Source organism: Haliaeetus leucocephalus, unplaced genomic scaffold (assembly GCF_000737465.1).
Source record: "Haliaeetus leucocephalus isolate CR32 unplaced genomic scaffold, Haliaeetus_leucocephalus-4.0 Scaffold819, whole genome shotgun sequence".
Classification (NCBI taxonomy): Eukaryota; Metazoa; Chordata; class Aves; order Accipitriformes; family Accipitridae; genus Haliaeetus; species Haliaeetus leucocephalus.
This window is the reverse complement of record NW_010973255.1, coordinates 4,394,268-4,414,163: the sequence shown is the minus strand read 5'-3', so window position 1 is coordinate 4,414,163 and position 19,896 is coordinate 4,394,268. Positions and strand designations below refer to the sequence as shown.

The 19,896-nt window shown below is 41.7% G+C and overlaps 1 protein-coding gene across 1 annotated transcript in view; it reads right to left on the bottom strand.

Annotated features, from left to right (window-relative positions):
* Positions 1-1,132: 1,132 nt before the first annotated feature.
* Positions 1,133-19,896, bottom strand: part of LRP11 (low density lipoprotein receptor-related protein 11) — a 23,267-nt gene continuing 4,503 nt past the window's right edge. The window contains exons 2-7 of the mRNA XM_010581931.1: positions 15,139-15,305; positions 11,034-11,175; positions 8,819-8,944; positions 7,837-8,049; positions 1,743-1,844; positions 1,133-1,464 (exon numbers count right to left, since the gene is read on the bottom strand). Coding sequence (XP_010580233.1) covers positions 1,310-1,464; positions 1,743-1,844; positions 7,837-8,049; positions 8,819-8,944; positions 11,034-11,175; positions 15,139-15,305 — 905 coding nt within the window. The 3' untranslated portion in view covers positions 1,133-1,309. The remainder of the gene's footprint in view (positions 1,465-1,742; positions 1,845-7,836; positions 8,050-8,818; positions 8,945-11,033; positions 11,176-15,138; positions 15,306-19,896) is intronic.

The window sequence follows — 19,896 nt, the reverse complement described above, 5'->3', positions numbered from 1 at the left end:
CTCTCTTGCTATGGTCTCGTAGCACAAAATTTAGCTAGTAGTTGGAAATAAAGACAATGCAAGAAATGTAAGAATAAAATAGGTTTATTATAGCTATTTTACATAAAGTAATCAAGACCGAGCAAGTCAAAGAACTATTTGTATACCATGGCAATATTCTCGCTGACTCAAAGTTACCGAAGTACAAAAGACGACATACAAAAAGATGCATGCCTCATTTGCCTCTGTTTTTATTGGGACCCGTGATGAATGCAACATCCTGGGACAGTCAAACAAGATAGACAGCACGGTGTGTATATATAACATGTACTGTACACATTTTACTGTTAACACATCTGAAGTTCACTCACACATATCAGTTACTTGCTCTAATTCTATGAGAATTTTGCCGGGGTGAGGGCAGGTCGCCGAAGCTTTCAAGCTTTGCAGGGAGCTATGGGATAACCAGCAGGAATCCTGCGCTCCGGCGTCTCAGGTAAAAGCCGCTGCGTGCTGCTCTCTCACACCGTGCAGGGTGTCGAGCTAAGGGTGGAAAAGGCTGAACAAGCCCTGAGCTCCGGGGAGAGACGGCTCTGGGATCGCACGTGACTGCTGTTGAGCACTGGTAGGTCCAAACTCATCTGCTGAGGACTGGTATTTTTTTATTTTAGCATTTAGTAAGCATGACTCTGTTAGCTGCACAGAGGTTTAAACTACAAATGGAAAAAAGACGCTTTGTTCCTTAAATCCCAAATTTCATTACAAAAGCTGGTGCTTAGATAGCGATTGCTTTTAATTAACAAAGAAAGACCAATTCTTTAATGAAAATACTCCCAGTACATCAGGTGGGAAGTCCACAAATCAGTCTCTGCTGGACAGTGAAGTAACGTGCTGGTCTGGAGCGTACCGGTCCCCGGAGCGGAGCACAGCGGTGGCAGTGCTGGGAAGAGCAGGGTGGCACAGGCTCCCCTCTACGCCTCGGCCAGCGCAGCCGGAGCTGCTGGACCTCGGCTGCTCCGGTGCTCCGGCCCTGGGGCACGCTCCGCTGTGGCAAGGGCACCCCGCATCCAGTTTGGGGTGTCCCCACCTTGCAGTGTCTTCTGCACAAGAGCCAACTGGAGCTATGCCCTGGAGCCTGAACACCTCTTATTTTCTGAGCACAGGCATCTACCCACTTTTTTATTTTATCACCGAAGGGGAAGAACATGTTCCTCATCTCGTAGGCTTCTTCTACACTTCAAACTTAACTAAAGGTTTTGGTCCTTTTATAGAGGCAGAGGTTCATGGATACAGGAGAAAGGGGAGAAAACAACTGACCGAAATCCAATTTTTAGAGATACATCCCATTGATGAGGTAATCGGACTCTTCAGATGTAATGGGTCGAGCTTTTTTAAGCTTCTGTCTCACTAAACGCAGTCTGCAAGCAACCATAAGCAGCAGTAAAGCAGTGATGGCCAAGCCTAAGGCTAAGGGTAACACAGCACCTATAATGAGGTTAAGAGAAATCACACTTTATTTAATACAGTGAGAGATTCAGTAGAGAAAACCTGAAATTTTTCTTTAAAAACACAGCTAGTCTGTCACTTAGGTGCTAATATTTGGAGCAACTCATGCTGCGAAACTAACTTGTATGATCATACATGTTAGGAACAGTTCAGAATATGGAAGTACATTATTCAATTCTTGACTACAGTATCTGGATCTATAGCACCTGACTGAAAAACTAATATAGTTCATTTTGAACTCAGATGGTCAGTCTTACCTGTTTCTGGGACTGGACGACCACCTCCAAGCTGATCACTCTTTGGCACCATTATGCCATTCCCGTTTTTATCATCTGTTCTTTTCCCTGAGGAACTGTTATCTGCACAAAGTCAGGTAAGATAAATGAATATGGCAGTTCAGTGACTCAGGGAGTCTTATCCACAGGACACTAGAATTAAATAACATCAAAGCGCTTAAATTTATGAAAAAAACACGCCAGTTTAAGAACTTTTGACTTCAGTTGTGTAACCTGAATTTTTTAAATAATGTGAAACTAGAGCTAAAATGTAAACTCAATTTTGCATCACAAACCACAGTGCATCTCAACCAAACCCAAGTGGGATCATTTTCCGCTGAAAAAAAGATAGATATAAATTCTCTTTTACAAACTTCCATAATGGGGTATAGACCAATCTGAGCTAAAACATCACTAAAGCAGTTATGTATAGTTGAAAATGAGGCCATTTCAAGTTGTGTTATCTCCACCCTTGGAACTTGTAAAGCAGGAAACACACAGGTTGGCTGCACAAATCACCTTAACTTTGCCTATTACCTGACACATACAGATGCAGAACTTACGTACTCGGAAGACATAAAAATACATGGGGAAAACATTTCGAAGAGGATGACTTGGAGTCACTTCAGCTTTGTGTAGTACAGGAAGATATTACAGAGCATTGTAACTACACAAGAAGAGACAGTGCATGCTTTGCTGCCAAGAAGCGTCCATCTTGGGAGTGCAGGTGGCTGCAGTTCTGCTTCATAAAAGCACGGAGTAACTCAGCTGGGACTCCCTCCTCCTGTCCTCCCACTGGAGTCCTACACCAATAGCTATGGGGACACTGCATGAGTGACACGCTTCAACCACCAACATCCTCACAAATATCAGAAATACGCCTGTGTTTTTAAATGTAATGACTATATTTGGTTTTTACAGATAACATAAATATTGAAGAGCACTTTGACTGCACTGCGATGTATTTGCTGGCAGCCCTCAGAATGGTGACAATGCCAGTGGAAACCCACTATGCTGCAAGATCTGTAAAATATGAATGTGAAACATTGTAATTGGAATTACATATAGCGGTGGGCGTTATGGAAGTGTTTAAGTCAATCAGCTTGGAACATGTACTACGTGTAACTCCCACCCACCACCAGCGGCTCTGAAGAGCTGCAGAACGCATCCCTCTCAGTGGCAGCAGCAAATACACACGACCATTAATTAAACCTTAAATTGTTTCATCGATACTGGCACGAGGTTAGTGCTAATGTCCCCCCTCTGAGGCACAACACAGCCTCCCAGGCTCTGGCTTTATTGCCCTGCCACTATGGCTATGGGTGCATAAACACTAACTTCACCTGCTAGGAAATGCCTTGGAAACAAGCCACAGCCCTCCTTCTCATTCGGGCTCTTTAAGGTGTTCTGGCATGTAAAGGGGACTTAAGGACATCCGAAGCGTAAACTGTACTGGCTTTAAGGTACCTCTATGGTATCAGAGCTGTGCAAAATAACCTGAAGGTAATTGAGACCAAAACCAGCAGCTGTTTTCTGCTTCTGTCTTCCCTAAATGAAATTACATGAATATTTCTTTATTTTGGAAATGCCCAAAAGGCATCAGCTCTTCTTAGAGCTGCTACAGCCTGTATGACAAGGCTAGATCTGAATGCCTGTTTTATAAATTTGTCTCCCTGCCATTTGAGTAAAGGGGATATTTAAGTCAACCGCTTGTAGACATCTGGTAATTATATCTGAATACAGAAAGAAGCTTAGCGGGAAAATTTTGGAAGGGTAGAAGAATAACAGAATCCTTTCAATAAAGTTTGTAGGGCTTTGTTAAGACTTGGTGGCTGTTCTTACAGGACTGGAGGGGCTGCTCAACACCTTATCTCTTATCAGCTAGAAAACAAAGACAGATTTCCCCAAACAGGTTTAGGAGCCTGACATGAAGCATATTATATGGATTTCATTTTGTTTTCACTTTCTCTTAATTTTCTAGTCCATGCCTAGGAAACTGAAATTTATAGCCCTTTCCAGTTACCCTAAATTAGAGATCTAAGTTACGGCTACTGCTGTCAATGCCTCTGCAGCAAAAACATGACTAAGTCTTGGGCACTCAGTCAAACGCTGTAATCCCAGCCCCGAACAGTACCGCACAGCAGCTGGTGTGGGCAGCCTGGGGAGAGGCAGAGACCCCGTGCCAGGGGAATGCAAAGCTGTTATGGTGATTTATGCACTTGAGTTGGCTATGCTGGGGAGTGCAAATCCTCGGGCTGCTTGTGAATTCAACCTGTCTGTATGACCATGTTTGCTAGACTGGCCATTGCTGCTTAGAAACCAGCCCATTGCTCACTCCAGTGTGCTTTGCTGCGACTATATTTTTGCTATATTCACTTACAAATGCAGCAGTGCCAGAATATGCAGCTGGGCTTGAGAGCGTCCCTGGAAAAGGACACCAGGGCACTTCGGGGGCAGCCATGCAGAAATGCTGTGCTGGCCTTTTCAGGAGATGCAGTCGGGGTTACTTCACTATGGAGATATGTCTGCAAAGGGACAGGACTCCTTTAGTGACACCAAGTGCCTCTTCCTGCATCTGCTCCCAACTACGGAAGAAAATGGCCTTCCAGCTTGGGCAAAAGTAAACCATGAGTCTGTTGCAGAAGACTCCATGCCCTGAGTGCCTGAGGAGGTTATCTCTAAGGTGGGCTTGGTGTTCCCCTGGAGTCACCTTGCTGAAGAAAAATCCCACTGGAAAAGCAGGAGTGCAGAACAAGATTCACCCATTGTCAACAATGAAGGATTTGGGGGGTTTGGGGTTTTTTTCCCCTTTTTACTATGAATAGATCCCCTGCTAGGTCAGGTAGAAGTTTTAAACAGTCTTTACCTTGGACTTGCATATTTTCACATTTTCATACTTAAGCATAAATCCTTAAAAATCTTGTATCAAGTCAGAGCCAAACATGAGAGGCTACTTGAGTAAAGAAAGCAGGTTAAGGGAAATCGGGAACAGAGAAACTATTAGGAGAAAATGGATTCTGGGACAAATTTCCCCTAGTATTACTCTTGTAGACAGAAAGCTCATATTCCTGCTGTGATGAACTACCCCACAGCCCAAAACTGTACAGCTTAGCCCAGCTCCTTCTGAAGTGGAGAAAAGATAAATATGGTGGCCCTTGACAGGGAGGCCCCTCTACTGGACATCTTTATCAGATTCTCAGAGATGAAAGCTGCTTATGGGGAGGCAAGTAGCAGAAGGGACCTGTCTTTATCGGTACTGTAACCACCACTGTAATAAAAACAAATGTAAAAAAGAAAACAAAGCAACTCCCCAGTCCTGCAACTTCTCGGAAAAAACTTCTGTTCTTCAAAAGTCAGCTGAAAGTTCCTGTATCAAGCATCCTGTCTAGCAGCCACCTACAATGTGCCACATGCTGTCTCCGGTAGGTAAATTACCCTTAATTCTAACACCGTCTCTTCCTTTGCCTTGCAGTCACTGGATCTAATAGCATCACGTTTTCCTTCCTGGCTTGTATTTCCGTGATGACCTGCAAATGCCAACTAAGAAATACGACAAATGTTGCCCTGAATGGAGCATTCTCAAGTGAAAAGCTGGAACCTGTGCTGCCACTGTAAAGCCATATCCCTTAATATGTAGACAGCTTTTCACCCTGTTGACATTAAAATCCTTAAAACTTATTTTTGAAATTTATTTATATCAGAAGCCTGGATGCTTGCAAAGTCAACTCTAGGCCAACGAGCAACATTACCGTCTTGGTCCAACGAAGACCTTTACAGTGTGACTCGGAGGCACAGGTTCTGCCTTGGCACCAGCAGTGGGTGCGGCACTATCTCAGGAGACAGTCCACCCCAGGACAGGATTTCTGCCAGTGGAATTGCTGAACTTTTGAGAAGGTTGGTAGGATTTCTGTTCAGTGCTGCTTACCTCACCTCAAACATGCGTCTAGCAATTATTTGGCCTCCTGAACGCTTTTCCAGATGGGCTTCATGGAGCTGCTCCAGTGTTTCTGTGTCTCTCATTTTTGTAGCACCTAATTATTGGATTTGGTCTGTAACCTCCTTGAGATGGCAGTGATGGAGAGAAATTTAATTAGTGGATCTGGGTGGATTTTTAGGAATATGTTAGATGCCTGTCTCCTCGACTCCATAAAGACCGTGGTGCTTGCCAGCGGGGCAGGACTTGAACCTCTCTGGACCTCTGGGAACCATGAATGTATGGCATGTGAGTCCTATGGAGTTTAAGTGTCTGCACGAGGAGGGAGCAACTCAGAGCAGATTTTGGCAGTTGCCCTTTGGGCCCAGGTACCTAGCCCCTCTTTATGTCCCACGACATGCACCCTCTTTGGAACTGATCCATAGGCGATTTAAAAACTCCCTGAGCTGTTTGCTGCTTTTTGGTTGGAAGTATTGGGCTCTTGGGTCCTTCTATTCTACAAGGAAAGCCTTAAGTATCATTTAACTGAAATTAAATTCTGACTGAGCCTTGTCAAAAGAGCAATATTAAAACCACAAGAGTTAAAACCAGACACGGTCAGCTGGAAATCATGCCTGTTTAAAATTAAAAAGATTTCAACAGCTTCTTGTAGTACACTAATGACTGAAGCCTCATCACATTTTTTTAGTTTTATAATAATATTTTTCTTTTATTGTCTACTGCTGTACAAAAGGCTACCTTGAGAGCAAAACTGGTGCAAGTAAGTCACTATGCAACGGGTAAACACAGAAGATGACTTTGCAAAAGTGCCATGCTTTTACATGCACTTCCAATTACAACCTCTGATTATAGGTGGCCAAAGTTGGTGACCTCAATTCTGGTTTTACTTCTGGGTTCACAAGCCCAATGGTTTTTGAGACCTACTTAGTAGCTGACTTTCCACTGGAGCCTGCAATGCCCTTTAGCAATTTGATGTTTAGTTTGGGTGGCCCCATATCAGGTGTCACTCGGGACTATGCGAGCAAGAAGGGTTTGGGGAAGACTTCAGAATCTTAAGTCATTCCAATAAGGAGCACCGAGGTCACCTACACTGCCAGAAAAGAGGGAAACATTTGAGAGAGGATTTTGCTATCAGTTGCTAGACATTCACCGAGGCAGTCAAACTCCTGAAGAACATTGTTTTCACTCCCTTTGCAGTCTCCACAGATGAAATACAAGCATCTGAAGAAACATCAAAGTGCCAACCAGGGACGTGCCCTTTACAAGAGTCAGCAGCAGAGGGCACTGAGCACTGCTCTGCTGTAACAAGAAAATAAGGCTGTGTCTTGGGGAGCAAGAATCAGTCTAAACCGTGACAAAGTAAAAGTGGGAGGTCTCGTACTCATTTTAGGCTCTGTGCACACAGTTTTGCTTTCATTCAGTTGCCATTTCAGGTCATTTTAATTCACCAGCAGGAACCTTAAAAGACACAGCAATTTAATTGCAGCTTCTGGAGCTTTACCAAGGCAAGGGTTGGTGACTCTGCCTGTAACATCACTACACGCTGACTAACAACAGGCTTGCAGCCACTACAGAGAATACTACTGGGGACCTGGGGTTGCTTGTTACCGAAGACTGAGCCTTCTCTATAGTGATGAAAGGCTTCTCCTGCCCTGGAGACACACTTCAGAAAAAAGTGTCCACCATAATCAAGGTGTTACTTCAGGAAAATAAAAAAGAAGTCATCAGTTAGCACTGGGAGAAAAGCAATTACTTTCACCCAAGGTGAACAGTACTTTGTTATCTTCTCTTGAAGGTACTCCCCTACAGATTTAAAGAGCCTCATACATCAGCTTACACAGCTGAACCTGTGGCAGAATTTGTATTTAGCTCACTGCATGTTCTCTTCCTTAGACTGTATTCTTTTCCTAGCATTCCTACATTTTAACTTTCTTTCTGCACCTGGTAAGAACCAGACTTGACAATTATAAAGCAATACCTACTTGTAACTTAATTATTACAAGCTTCTTTCATATTTTTAACATTTGCAAATTTTTACTCTTAGCCAGGCACCAAAAGACAAGTTAAATAAATTTAAGGTGCAAGACATTTTCTTTCTTTAAAGAGAATGATTTATTGAAACGGATTCATTTCAATTCTTACCTGGCACAAATCCACTGATTTGTTTCTTTGGTCCCTGAGAAAGCGATTGGTTAGACATGTCTGCATCCACTGAGAGAAGCGGTTGATTTCTGGCAGTGGCTTTCAGGGTGTTTTCTGCAGAGAAGTTTTCATCTCTGTTTTCGGTCAGTCCTACAGTCCTTTGCTGGGTAGTGCCAAGATCTGCATGGGTCACTGCCTTCCGACCTGGGCTGACTGTGTTAACAGAAACAAAAATCATAATTTTTCTACAGAATTAAAGGGAATGGGAGTGTTCTGATGGAAGACCCTACGATATGGGCCTTGAGGCAGGCTAAACAACTTCCTCAGGTTCAGACATATGATGAAATGTGAGTTCCAGATACAGAGCAAGTTACCATTTGCCCGCTGTCAGCTGTTAAGCAAGAGTACACTCCTGAACACTACAGTGAAATCCAGCAACTGAAATATCAATGAAAGACTGGTCAGCCATCATGCCAATTCACCCTTTGATGATTTTTGTTCACTTAGCTGAGCCTAGGCATGTACTGAGGATGACTAACGCAAGCAAACAGAGCGATGGTGAATCAACTGGTTCCCCTACGTGCTCACATTTCCAGTGCTTCAGATTCTTGCAAGGTGTGTAACTGCACTTTGAAGCATACCTCTGAGACAGCCTTTCTGATGAAGAGCAGGGTCCTTCTTTCCAGAATCATCATGCAAGTAAAGAACTGGTCTTTTAAATGTTCAGAACTCTTAACACAAAACCTGTCATTGGGGGACCTTTGACAATTTTGATACGCTTTGAAGAAAAAGGATTTAATTTCTGAGCATCTGCTATATGTGGACATTAAACCTTCCCATGTGCTGTTTCCGATGAAAGGCTCTATGGTGGGAGCAAGCTGCTTGCTCACAGGGAGAGAAGCCACAGAAGGGGCATCATTCCCCTTTGGTCATTCAGGCTGTGGTTACTTTCACAATCTACACTGTGGCCTGGCACACTCACGGTTCTGGCAGAAAGTTTCATCCGATCCGTCAGGACACTGTCTCACGCCGTCGCAAGCAAACGTGATGTCAATGCAGCAGCCATCATCGCAGATAAACTGGTAGCGAGAGCAAACCCCGACACAGGCTGTTGAGAAACAATTCCCAAATTACCAAAAGAGAAATCCAAGCAGTAAATACTGAGTCAATGACTAAAAGCTGCAGTACCAAGGAAAAAGCAAAACCATGCTACGTCAAGAAGGACCACGAACAAGTCAGAAAGTTGAAGAAAGGCCTGGCTCAGCTATATGATGCTAGATTGACACAGAAACTAACGTAGCTAATAGCTGTTCCTGGCACCCTCATCACTATTTTGGCAATCTCTTTACTACAGGAATACTCAGCCTGGGGGCTGTTGCACCTTACACCTTGTGCAGCACCCCTACAGTGCTTTACACTCTGCTGGCCTAAGCTGAAAGGAGATCTTCCCAGGCTTAAAAGACCCAGGACAATCCTGAAAATAAATAAATGAAATCTCTATGGCTGTAACTGCATCTCTCCAACACATAATTCCTACTACCCACCCATTCTGTATTTCTGACAATATGTTATTTTACATGCACACATATGGACTATATGCAATCTTCTATGGCATGTTTTCTGCAACCTAATTAAAATACTAAAAGAATGCTCGTCATTTTTTATGTCAGCAATCCATTGACTCCAACACAGCACATGCCAGAACAGGACTGAGCACAAGGTCTCACAAGAGACCTTCACCAGAAAGAACTGATTGCTGCCTGCTTTAATATTTAGATTCCCCTGGAAATGGGGAGTGTCCCTGGATATTTCATCTTGCATACTGAAAGCTCTCCTGAAACCCATTCTGACCCTGTAATTATCAAGTGTTTACATCTCTGCTTTTGTCTTTCCAACAGTGGTGTAGTTCATTGCTTTGTAAAGCAGTATCAAATCCAGGGTTTGGTTAATGTTTTAACAGCAAATCGATTTGCATAAGGAAATCACAGCCTTTGGCTGTTACCCTGCTATGTACCAAAAAGCTGTGCAATGCTAAGGAAAGTATGGCAGAAACACAGACGCCTGTTTAAAACCCCTAAAATCATACTTAGAAAATGCATCTCCTAAACTTCAGCACTAATAATAGCACAGGTCTTGCATGCATTAAGGCACCAGGCACTGGTTTAACTACAGTACTTGAATTGCAAATGTACTTGGGGCATTAGAAAAAGAAAAAAGGCAGCAAATCCTCTGCGTGCTCCATCCAAAAGATACCGCTGATACCCACAGCAGCAAATAAATAAACAAACCGGCAAACCTCTCTGACGGCTTTAGCTGAATTAAACATTAACGAATACAACTCTATCATCCATTACAGGCATTGTTAAGCAGACTTATAACTGGTTTTTTTGTAATACCAATTTATTGCCACAGGGACTACCCTCTCAGGTAGAGATATTGCACTGGTGCAGAGCAAAGTTTTCACTGGTTCAGTTGAACGTAGTGACGATGCTATTTAACTTTCACTTTGTGCCTGAGCAGCAGATCTGTATTAGCAACTTGCTAATTGCAACATAATTAGAAGTTATTACGATTAAAGAGTGCAGAATTGACAGCCACTGAAACATAACTTACTTTCTACCTTTATGCTTTTTACATGTTTCCTGAGCTCAGAGTTTAAAAATGTTGGGTCAGTTCCAGTTTTAGTTTCCCCAGTAACATAAGGCTTTGATAACAACCATTACACAGAAAACCTTAAATGCATGAAAACAATAAACCATCCCATCTTTTAGACTATAGATACCAGTCAATATTATTAGTCTGTGCCTCACACATACATTAACTGATTTTAACTGGGTCTTCCCTGTAGCACAAGCCCTGTCATGTTGCACACACCATCTGACTATACAATGAACTGTTAACAATGTGCCTGCTACATAAGTCAGCATTTCATTTTTCCAACCTGCATGCTTATTAGCAATACAAAGATGAACACTTAAATGCTTGAAAGTATTATTACTCTAACAAACAAGCAATGCTTGCTTGCTTTCTCACTTTGAAACAGCAATTCAGAGCTGAAAGAGATGTCATTATGTAATGAATAAGGGCAAAATAAAACACTGGAAATGGAGAGTAAGATTTCTGCCTACATTCAGACTCTTGCTCTGAATACCATACCCTGGATGTCACACAGGCAACGGCTCCAGGCATTTTCTCACCTACTGCAGAATGAACCATGGGCAGAACGGTCACAGAGACGTTGTCAGAGCTCCGCTGACCTGCAGTGTCTGTCACACTTAGCTGGAAAATATACTCGCCTTCCTGAATGTGAGACAGTTTCAGTGTTCCTGGTTGTGGTACCTGATTAAAGAAACACAGCGAAAAAAACCCATACTGGTATAAAGGATCTGTCCATAAACTTCTGGGAATAGGGAGCTCATTTCTGTACAATGTTTCATACAGATTAAATACTTCTCTTAAGCCTAGCCAGCCCACTCAAGCACGTGTACCAACATGTAACATTTTGATCTCTTTTTTGCATCCGTTTGTAAAAACAAACTCACTTAACATTTATGTATTGTTTTTCACGGTACACTCAGTTACTTGGAGCTGTGGATCTTAGCACTGGAGAATAAATGGAAACATACATTTAACTCATTTTTTCAGGAATTAGAAATGTAATTTTAGAGGGTAGGCAGTAAAATATTATGAGTATTTTGCTCTCTATTGAGCTAGTCTGTAGACAGCATACATGGATCCACAGAAGTTACTTTTGCTATATACTGATTTATGATAAGGTGACTGATAGCACTGCTTTATTAATAAGACTGCCCACCTCTGTCCAGTATGACATTTGATGTAGTCACTCACAACTTTTACAAATTGCTGGACTGAATTTTTCCATGCCCCACACTGAATTTCCATGCCTTGCTCTGAACCAGAAATAATCTATAGTGAGTGACCGAAACATTAGGTTTCAGAAAGTCATGTGACACAAATACAGAAACAGCTTAAATTGGATTAGATCATTAAGAAATTAATAAAATAACTTACTTTATGATAATTTAAAACAGGTACCAAACTGGCATTACTAGTACAACAGTCATTTAGGAGTAAGTTTGTGTAAAATGAGTGTGATATTTGTAAATGTTGAACTTTTTTTAACATTGTGACAATTACCAGTCATAAATAACTCCAGCTGTCTGAGAATTCAGTAACACATACTTCAGTAACTACAAAAAAGTGCTGCAGGTTTATTTGACATGCAGTGCATTTTTACAAACAAGGCACACAGGGCTATTTTTATAAGGAATTGAAAGGTACATTAAAATCCTCTGTGATTATCTTTAATATTAAAACCAAAATTCAATGAAGATCTTTGGTTTGCTTATTTAAAGTTGCTTTTCATGCCTAAAAGAGAACAGAAATTTTCGATAAATATGATAATAGAGTCCTAGACCTAGCTTTATAGCAGGGTGTGTTGATAAATGCATTTTTCTCTCCTGCTAAGTGAATTTCCTAACTGAAATTTCTTTCCTTTTCTATTTATGCAATGCACTCAGTTATCTGATCATGCTGTTGATTACCTCCTGATGGAGTAATATGACCCCTTAGAATTTTATTCTTTAGTGTATTACAGAAACGAATATCCTCTAAAAACCACCTGCTGCCATTCACCACGACGTCTGGGAGAGCAAATACAGTATTTAAAACTCATGAGCCGTGGAGTCCAACTCTCTTCTCAGTGCAGAGCCAGAGAAACGCTACTGACTTCCGAATATGCCGCCGCTCCTCTTGGCAACCTCTGTGCTTTCCTTTTTATCTCCATCCTGCCCTGCAGAATGCCCGGCTGTATCTGCTTTCTTACAAACTTTGGCTCAAACTAGATAGTAAGTTTCCAGATAATCAGCATTTTAAAAAAAACAACCCATAATTGCCCCCAAGTGTCAGGGAACTGTGCAGCTACAGCACATGGGTAGCAATCTGAGAAGTACATTATCTAAGAAGTAATAATTAGTCACAACAAAAAAAAATTTTTCCACTGGCTTCCTTCTACAATATGATAGCATTATAGCAGTCCTTCCCCCCCCCGCCCTCTATTTATTCTTTGGTACGTAAGTGCAATGCAACAGCTGCCTTTTATCTTATTTAAACACAATCTCATTCTCCCTTGTAGCTCTGGACTCATATATTGTTTTCTAAGAATAAATGACATGAAATCCAGTCACTTCAGGACAGCAACTAAAGCACTAACGACAGCAACTGAAGATTGTATGAAAAAAAAATCACCATTATTAATTCAACTCTAAAAATTAAATTATCATGGTTTATCATCAGGGTATGTATCTGTAGGAGGAATCCCTGCTCATTTGAACACAATGGAAAAGTATTTATTTAAGCATGAACGTCAAATATGTTTTCCATTATCAAATATAAAGAAGTCACCAAGATTAATGTGAATTTTGCAAGTTTAAATGGACATAAGATTTGCCTCTATTTTGTGGAGTGATTTTGAGTAAAAGTAAAACCGTGAACTTTAAATTTTTAATTAACTTCTAATTTTTGTCTTACTCTAGATATATTACTACATCACGGATTAATTTAAAGAGCATTTAATTGCTATCTAAAGAAAATAATGCTGCAAAGGGTCAGATTAAAAACTCCTGATAATAAAATGTTCATTTTATCCAGATGATATCTAGCAACTATTCTTAAAGCTTTGTTCAAGTCTGTTCTATGTATTATGTTGATCGCACTCCTTATCAAAGCCTTTTGACCTTTTAATTTTCAAGCCAATAAAATAATACATGAAGATAAGCAAACTCATGGTGGTCTTTGACATGACAGTTTCAAACTGCAATACAGCCTCAAGTCTTTCAGGACTGGCTCACCGTAGTCATCCTTCCAAAGACGTGGATCTTGCAGTAGAAGATAGAACTTTCAAAAGCACGCAGCACTGGCTTAACTAAGAGTTTTGCACAGCCCCGCTGCATTTTCTGGGAGGAGTATGTTTATAAAAAGTTACTTGTGTATAACTTTCAGTAAATATTCACCAGAGAAACCCAATTGTCTTCTTTGGGTTCATCCGGTAGCATGTTTCCTAACTGTGACATGGTGAACTTCAATTATCTACACATAACCTACACTGCCTTCCAGGAGACTAAGGAATAACCAATTGCTCTGTTGGGTTTTTCCATGGATGACAATTTTAGGTTTCAATGCATTTAGCTAGCTCTTTGTGTTAGGCGAAACTCTGGTTTGTTCCATCATTACACATCTTGAGTAACTTTGCTGATACTGGTATTTTTGTCTTCGACATTACTGAGCTGAACAGACATAAGCAGAGACTGCCAGGTACTGCTCGTGGTGGCACTGGCACACATGGCCTCTCGGGTTTTGGACTGTTCCTGTTGCCGATCCTGTCCTGTTTAAACTCTTCCTATCCATTGGCAGCATCTCAGCAACAGTAGGGTCTATGGTCCACACCTTCTCCCCTTTATATGTCCCTCCTGCTCTGGGTGGAGTTCCTAGTGTGCCCAGAATATTGTGGGCTGTGAACAGACTGCGAGTAGACTCTATGGGTTTGAGACATTTTTCCTTTCCTTTTCTCCTGCTCCTAGAGCATTCGCAAGAAAGGGTGGGATGGAGAATCCCTCTCTTGATGGTTAATTTTAAGTTGAAACCCAATTGCAGCAGAAATTGTATGGATGTAACAAAAGAGTATCCCAAGATATCTCATAAGGTCTGCATCACACATGTCTTTGCAGTTTCTCCATAAGCACTGACAGAAGACTGTTGGTGGAAATACCTTATTATTTTTAGTAACTGAATTACTGAGGTGCCTCTAACCTGGACCACAGCAGCTGAAAAGCAAGTGCAGTGAGCACAAACAACGGCGAGAGAGAGCAGAGCTCAAATACAGTAATTAGTATCTACTAGTTTGCTGCTGGCTGTCTGATGTCATCCTGGATAGAGATGAACTGTATAAACTGCTAGAAATAATCACTGAAACAAAAACTCCCCAGGGACACGGTATAGTCCCCATCACTGGAGGTTTTCAAGATGTGATTGGACAGATAAAATAATCTCATCTAGGCTCCTTGTCCCACGAAAGGTTAGACCAGATGATCTTTTCAGGTCCCTCCCAACCTGGGCTGCTCTATATTTCTATGAAATAAATGCTCAAGTTGTACAGTCATCCTACTTTTGGTGCCTGGTAGCCATATCCATTTGAATACATTTAATATTTTTAGCTCTACATTTAAAACTGTATGAACACAACAATCTGCAAGTAACTGGCCATGTGCAAGATTGCACGTGTACCTTCATTTCAACCGATGAGTCACCTTGCAGCAGCGTCCACTCGTACTGCACAATTCCACGGTCATCTGAACTTTCTCGGCCATCCAAAAGCACCCAGTCGACAGGTGACTGCAGCACAACATCTTGTCCCGCCTTGCACCGTGGGGGCTCGTCGTATTCTTCTTCTTCTTCAATAAAAAAAAGAGAAGCTCCATTATTTATCAGGGGAAGCTGAGTGATTATTTATATAAAACATATTTTTTCTTGGCTAAGGTATCGATTCACCACTGTGCAACTTCCTGGAAGATAGGACTTGTTCATTAGCACAATTTTGTTAAGCAAAGTATTATCTACCTAAATTTTAGTTAACTGTTCCATATGCAGTGATGTCTTCAGGAAATAACTGCTACATCAGAAACACATGGCATAGAAAACTTCTCTGTACATGGATGTTTCAATAATACAAGAAAGAGGATTGTTAGCATCAGTGTAGCTTTTTAATCTGAACTAAGGAAAATGGATTTAAATATGAATTACATACATATTCAGATGGCAGTTACTGCACACCTCTTACAGCACTCTGCATAACTTAACAGGCTTAGTCTCTTTTTATAATACATCATTACAGGAGTGAAAGACTTATTTAACATAAGCTGGCATCCTGGTGAAGCAGTGCACGTAATGATGAAAAATCATCAGAAATGACACCAGTTTTAAATGCCTAATTTAAGACATTCAAAGCTTGATTTTCAGGCTGTTTAGGGTTTGCAGCATTTTGCTATATTCAAAGTACAATTCTTATTGATTAAAATTGTGAGTACTAAGTACTTTTGCCAATCAGACCACAAGTTTTTCAGGTTAGACTAACAAAACCCATGATAAGTGACATGGCCTGTGAGAAGTGGTTTAAGTCATTTGCTCTGCAACCTTCAGGCAGTGCAGGGAAGGGAGAGGGATAAAACTTAGTTCTACAAGTCAGCGTTTGACAGCTTCAGCTGTTTGACAGCTTCAGCCACGAGATTGTATCTTTGTGCAGTTCCCCGCTCAAGTCTCATTCTTTCTCTGGGCATGGGATGTTCCTGGCACCCTGAAGGGCCAGGGTGCTTTCTGCTCTTCAGCCTCTGCACAGGATATCCTGTAAAGGATATCGATGTTAAGCTCAGAGAAGCATCTACTGAACACAAGGCTGTAACTTAGAGCTGCACAAGGAAAGAAGAGGCGCTTCCACAGCAGTGTAGGGATTCTCCCTTGCACATCTCCTCTCCAGTTTCAAGAACTTGCTTGAAGGCATGGAGCTCAGTGGAGCAGTGGGACAATTTCTTATCACTGGCTGAACAGCAACCTTTTTATTTCTTGTTTTTCTCAGTAGTAGGTAAGGCATAGAAAATTTCAAGGCAAATGCCTAAGTTAGGAAAACCTACAAATAACTGAAAACAGGGTCTAGTAATAGAAAGTATGAAACAGTTCTTGCTCATGCAGCTGGCACAGGAAGCTTTGCCTAATTTGTATACGCTCAGTTCTCAAAACCAACTTTGTTTAAAAAGCAACATCTAGGTGCAAAAAGAAATATTCATTGCTAATAAACACCATCATTATGGTGCCAAGGCAACTTTTATTTGGTATATATGAGTTACATACAGTCTTCACATGATTATTTACTTTCCTAATCACTGTCAAAAAGAGACCAACTTGGGTCTGAAACAGCACAGCCCATTCTTCCACTTCTACCTTGGAAAGTAGTTTCACATCACCTGTCTGGTTTAAATGACTTGATCAATGCCCTGCAGGGGCAGAGACAAGCCCCACTCTCCCTGGGCCCTAAGCAATAAGGATATTCTCTTCCCGGACTAACTTTATACTCCAGCAGCCTGAGTTGCAATGGCAGGACCACTTCACACCAGGGCAGGTCACAGAAATTCATGCCAGCTCTTTGCTAAAGATGAGTGAGGGACCACACTCAGGCCTCTGGTCCCAAAGGATGGAGGCACCATGCCCTTGCTTGTAACCCACCAGAACATCTTCAGAAAGGTAAATCAGTTGCAAATCAGCTCATCTTTTGCTCTAGTAAAGAAAAAATTGGCCTGAGAGAGACATCTGGCATGGGAGGAGACAGCCTATTGAGCTAAAGACTCTTTTTCCACAGCAAAGTTTTAAGCAATGGAATACATTATCCTTAGCGAGGGAAACACCTCCAAATCTGGGGAATACGTGCTTCTAAGAAGTCAGCATAAAAAAGCAAGGAGGCATACTCAGGAGCCACTTACAACCACCGCTCATGGGAGTAAAGGACTATCAGCCACAGGTTAGCAGAAAAATCAAGCTCAGAAAGCATCTTTTAACTTCCATTTCTAACTTTTATTTCGGTTGAACGTAACCAAGCAATAGGAAACTGATACACCAGGTCAACACCATGAGATGGTGGAGCTGGCGGAGCTGGCTGCTTTCTAGAAAAGGGGCTGCAACTTTATGGGCAACACTTTTTTCTTTGGGGGGGAACACAACAGGCTTAATTTATTCTGCTTCCTCCATCCTTTACACAGACTTGGTCTGCCAATAATGAAACTGCCAGCTAGTTGTCTGAATGAAGGCTTTGTTATAAAAGGTTATTTCACTGCCAGTTCCTGAGTGTCTTTGATATTAGTTTACATTAATGTTGAATCTTCCCCTTGCTCACTACTAGTGAGTAGCACAGAAGGGAAGTCAGACATTTCTGGTAAGGCACTCAAGTCCTCTTTCCTTCTACGTCAAAACTTTAAAAAATTGCCTAACAAAGGCAAAACCAGTTACCTCTTCTGTCAGGCAGAAGGGCACATAGGCACATGGGGTTTCATTGTTAACAGAGCACAAACTGCCTGGAAGTGCAAAGTAAATGCACAGCCAAACCAGCACAAAGTGGGTGTAAAGTGAAGGACTTGGATTTACACTGAAACGTTCAGTCTCAGAAATTCATCCCACCGCTGATACACTTGATCTGAGAAATATGTATCTGTTATTAATTGCTCCCAGAATTAAACAAGCAATTGGTTCTGTTTTATTGAAGATCTTTAACACAAATGAAACCACGACACCCTAGAGATCACTGTCTACTAATGCTCCGAAATATTTTGGAATTATGAGGACACCATGTTTATGGATACATGTTGGTTTGGGATTATCAGAAAGAACACAGCAGAAAACTCAACATCACAGTACTCTGAAAAAAACCCCCCAAAACCAGGTAAAATGCGATCCCTTCATGAAAGAAAATCTTGAAATGAAAAGCTCTTTCCTAAATTCAGTCATGGGGGGTGACATAAGGGAAAAGAGATGTGCCTTCATCATCCTGTGACTATGTACTGTTGTCCAGATTAATTTTTCAATGTAATTCAAGCATGCAGTGGTAACATAACATCAGACAGCAAAATAATTCAATCTCAGTTTTATCTCTCCTGGTCTATGTCATGGCTGACAGACGTTTGAATAAAAGTTCATTCTCCTTCGTGGCTCTGCTTCAGCTCCAGTGTAATTGCATTAAGAAGTCATAATCCCGTTTCTGATACCACCATCGCACACAGGGCTGACTTCTAAATAAACCCAACAGCACACAGAGCAACTTGCAGATTAGGAATTGAAATTGCCTTGCAAGCCCAGTGCTGATAAGACATGAATGCTGCCAAAAAGGCAAGGTGTTCAAGAACTCCAGAATTCAAGAACTCAAGGAATTAGAGAAATCCAAGATTTTGAATAGGTGGAGTATTGTTTGAACAACAGTATTATTTATATTGTGCCGTAACTGCACTCTACATTAGGGCCAGTTTTAATGGAATTAAGGCAGTTCAAAGTGATGAAGGACATTTGAAGCTGTTTTCAAAGGTTTTCAAAGAAGCCTTATTCTCTGTGACTTTGATGTAAAATCTAGTCTTAAGCCTTCCATCTCGCAAATGCATACAGGGTTATAAAACACAATTACCCCCAAGTTGCTGCATAAATAATACTGTGGAACTAATACTTTCCCTGTTGAAAATGTCAAAATCATACCTTGGGTTTTTCTGGTACCTCATCTTTACTGCCATAAGTTCCTCCCTATAGCCCTCTAGCTTACCCGCCCATGTACTTTGCAAAAAATACTTCAGCATTGTAACCCCTCTAAAAATTGAGCCCCAGCTCTCTCTTATTTCCAGGAGATTGCCGTTGGCATTCTCGTAACAGGCAAGACTGGACGGACCTCAAGCCCGAGGTCTCCCCTGCCAAGGGAGCAGTAATGGCTGGTGCCATCTGGACACGCAGTTTTCACTCACACCACTGCTAGGCTTTCTTCGTGTCGGACGCCACAACTAATTTACTTCAGTGGAGATATATCGCTGAAGAAGATGAAGAAGAGGACATTTAGGAAAGTATTGTCAACAGAAGGTAATGAAATTACGACAACAAGAATTAAGATGCGACTGTTTTAACAAGAGGAGGTGGGGGAGTGCGACTAAGTTCTTCGGATCAGATTCTAGGAAAGAGGCTCCAAATTTAGAAATACAGACTTGTTTTCCTCTACAGCTGCTTGCTCTGGATTATGTTGTTCTTAAATACGCTCCAGGGTCGAGCAAACGGCTGCCTTTGACGCGGGCCGGACTCTGGAGGCGGTTACACAGAGTCTCCGTGCTGCCTCTGGACTACCGGTGAGGTATCCTTGTCTCCTTCGCTCTAGCTCTCAAGCTCGTAAGCGGGAAAAATTCCGCATTAAGTGAACGAGAAACCCACTTGGGTGGTAACACTGGGACGGCACCCCCACGAAGCCGGCTATGTGCA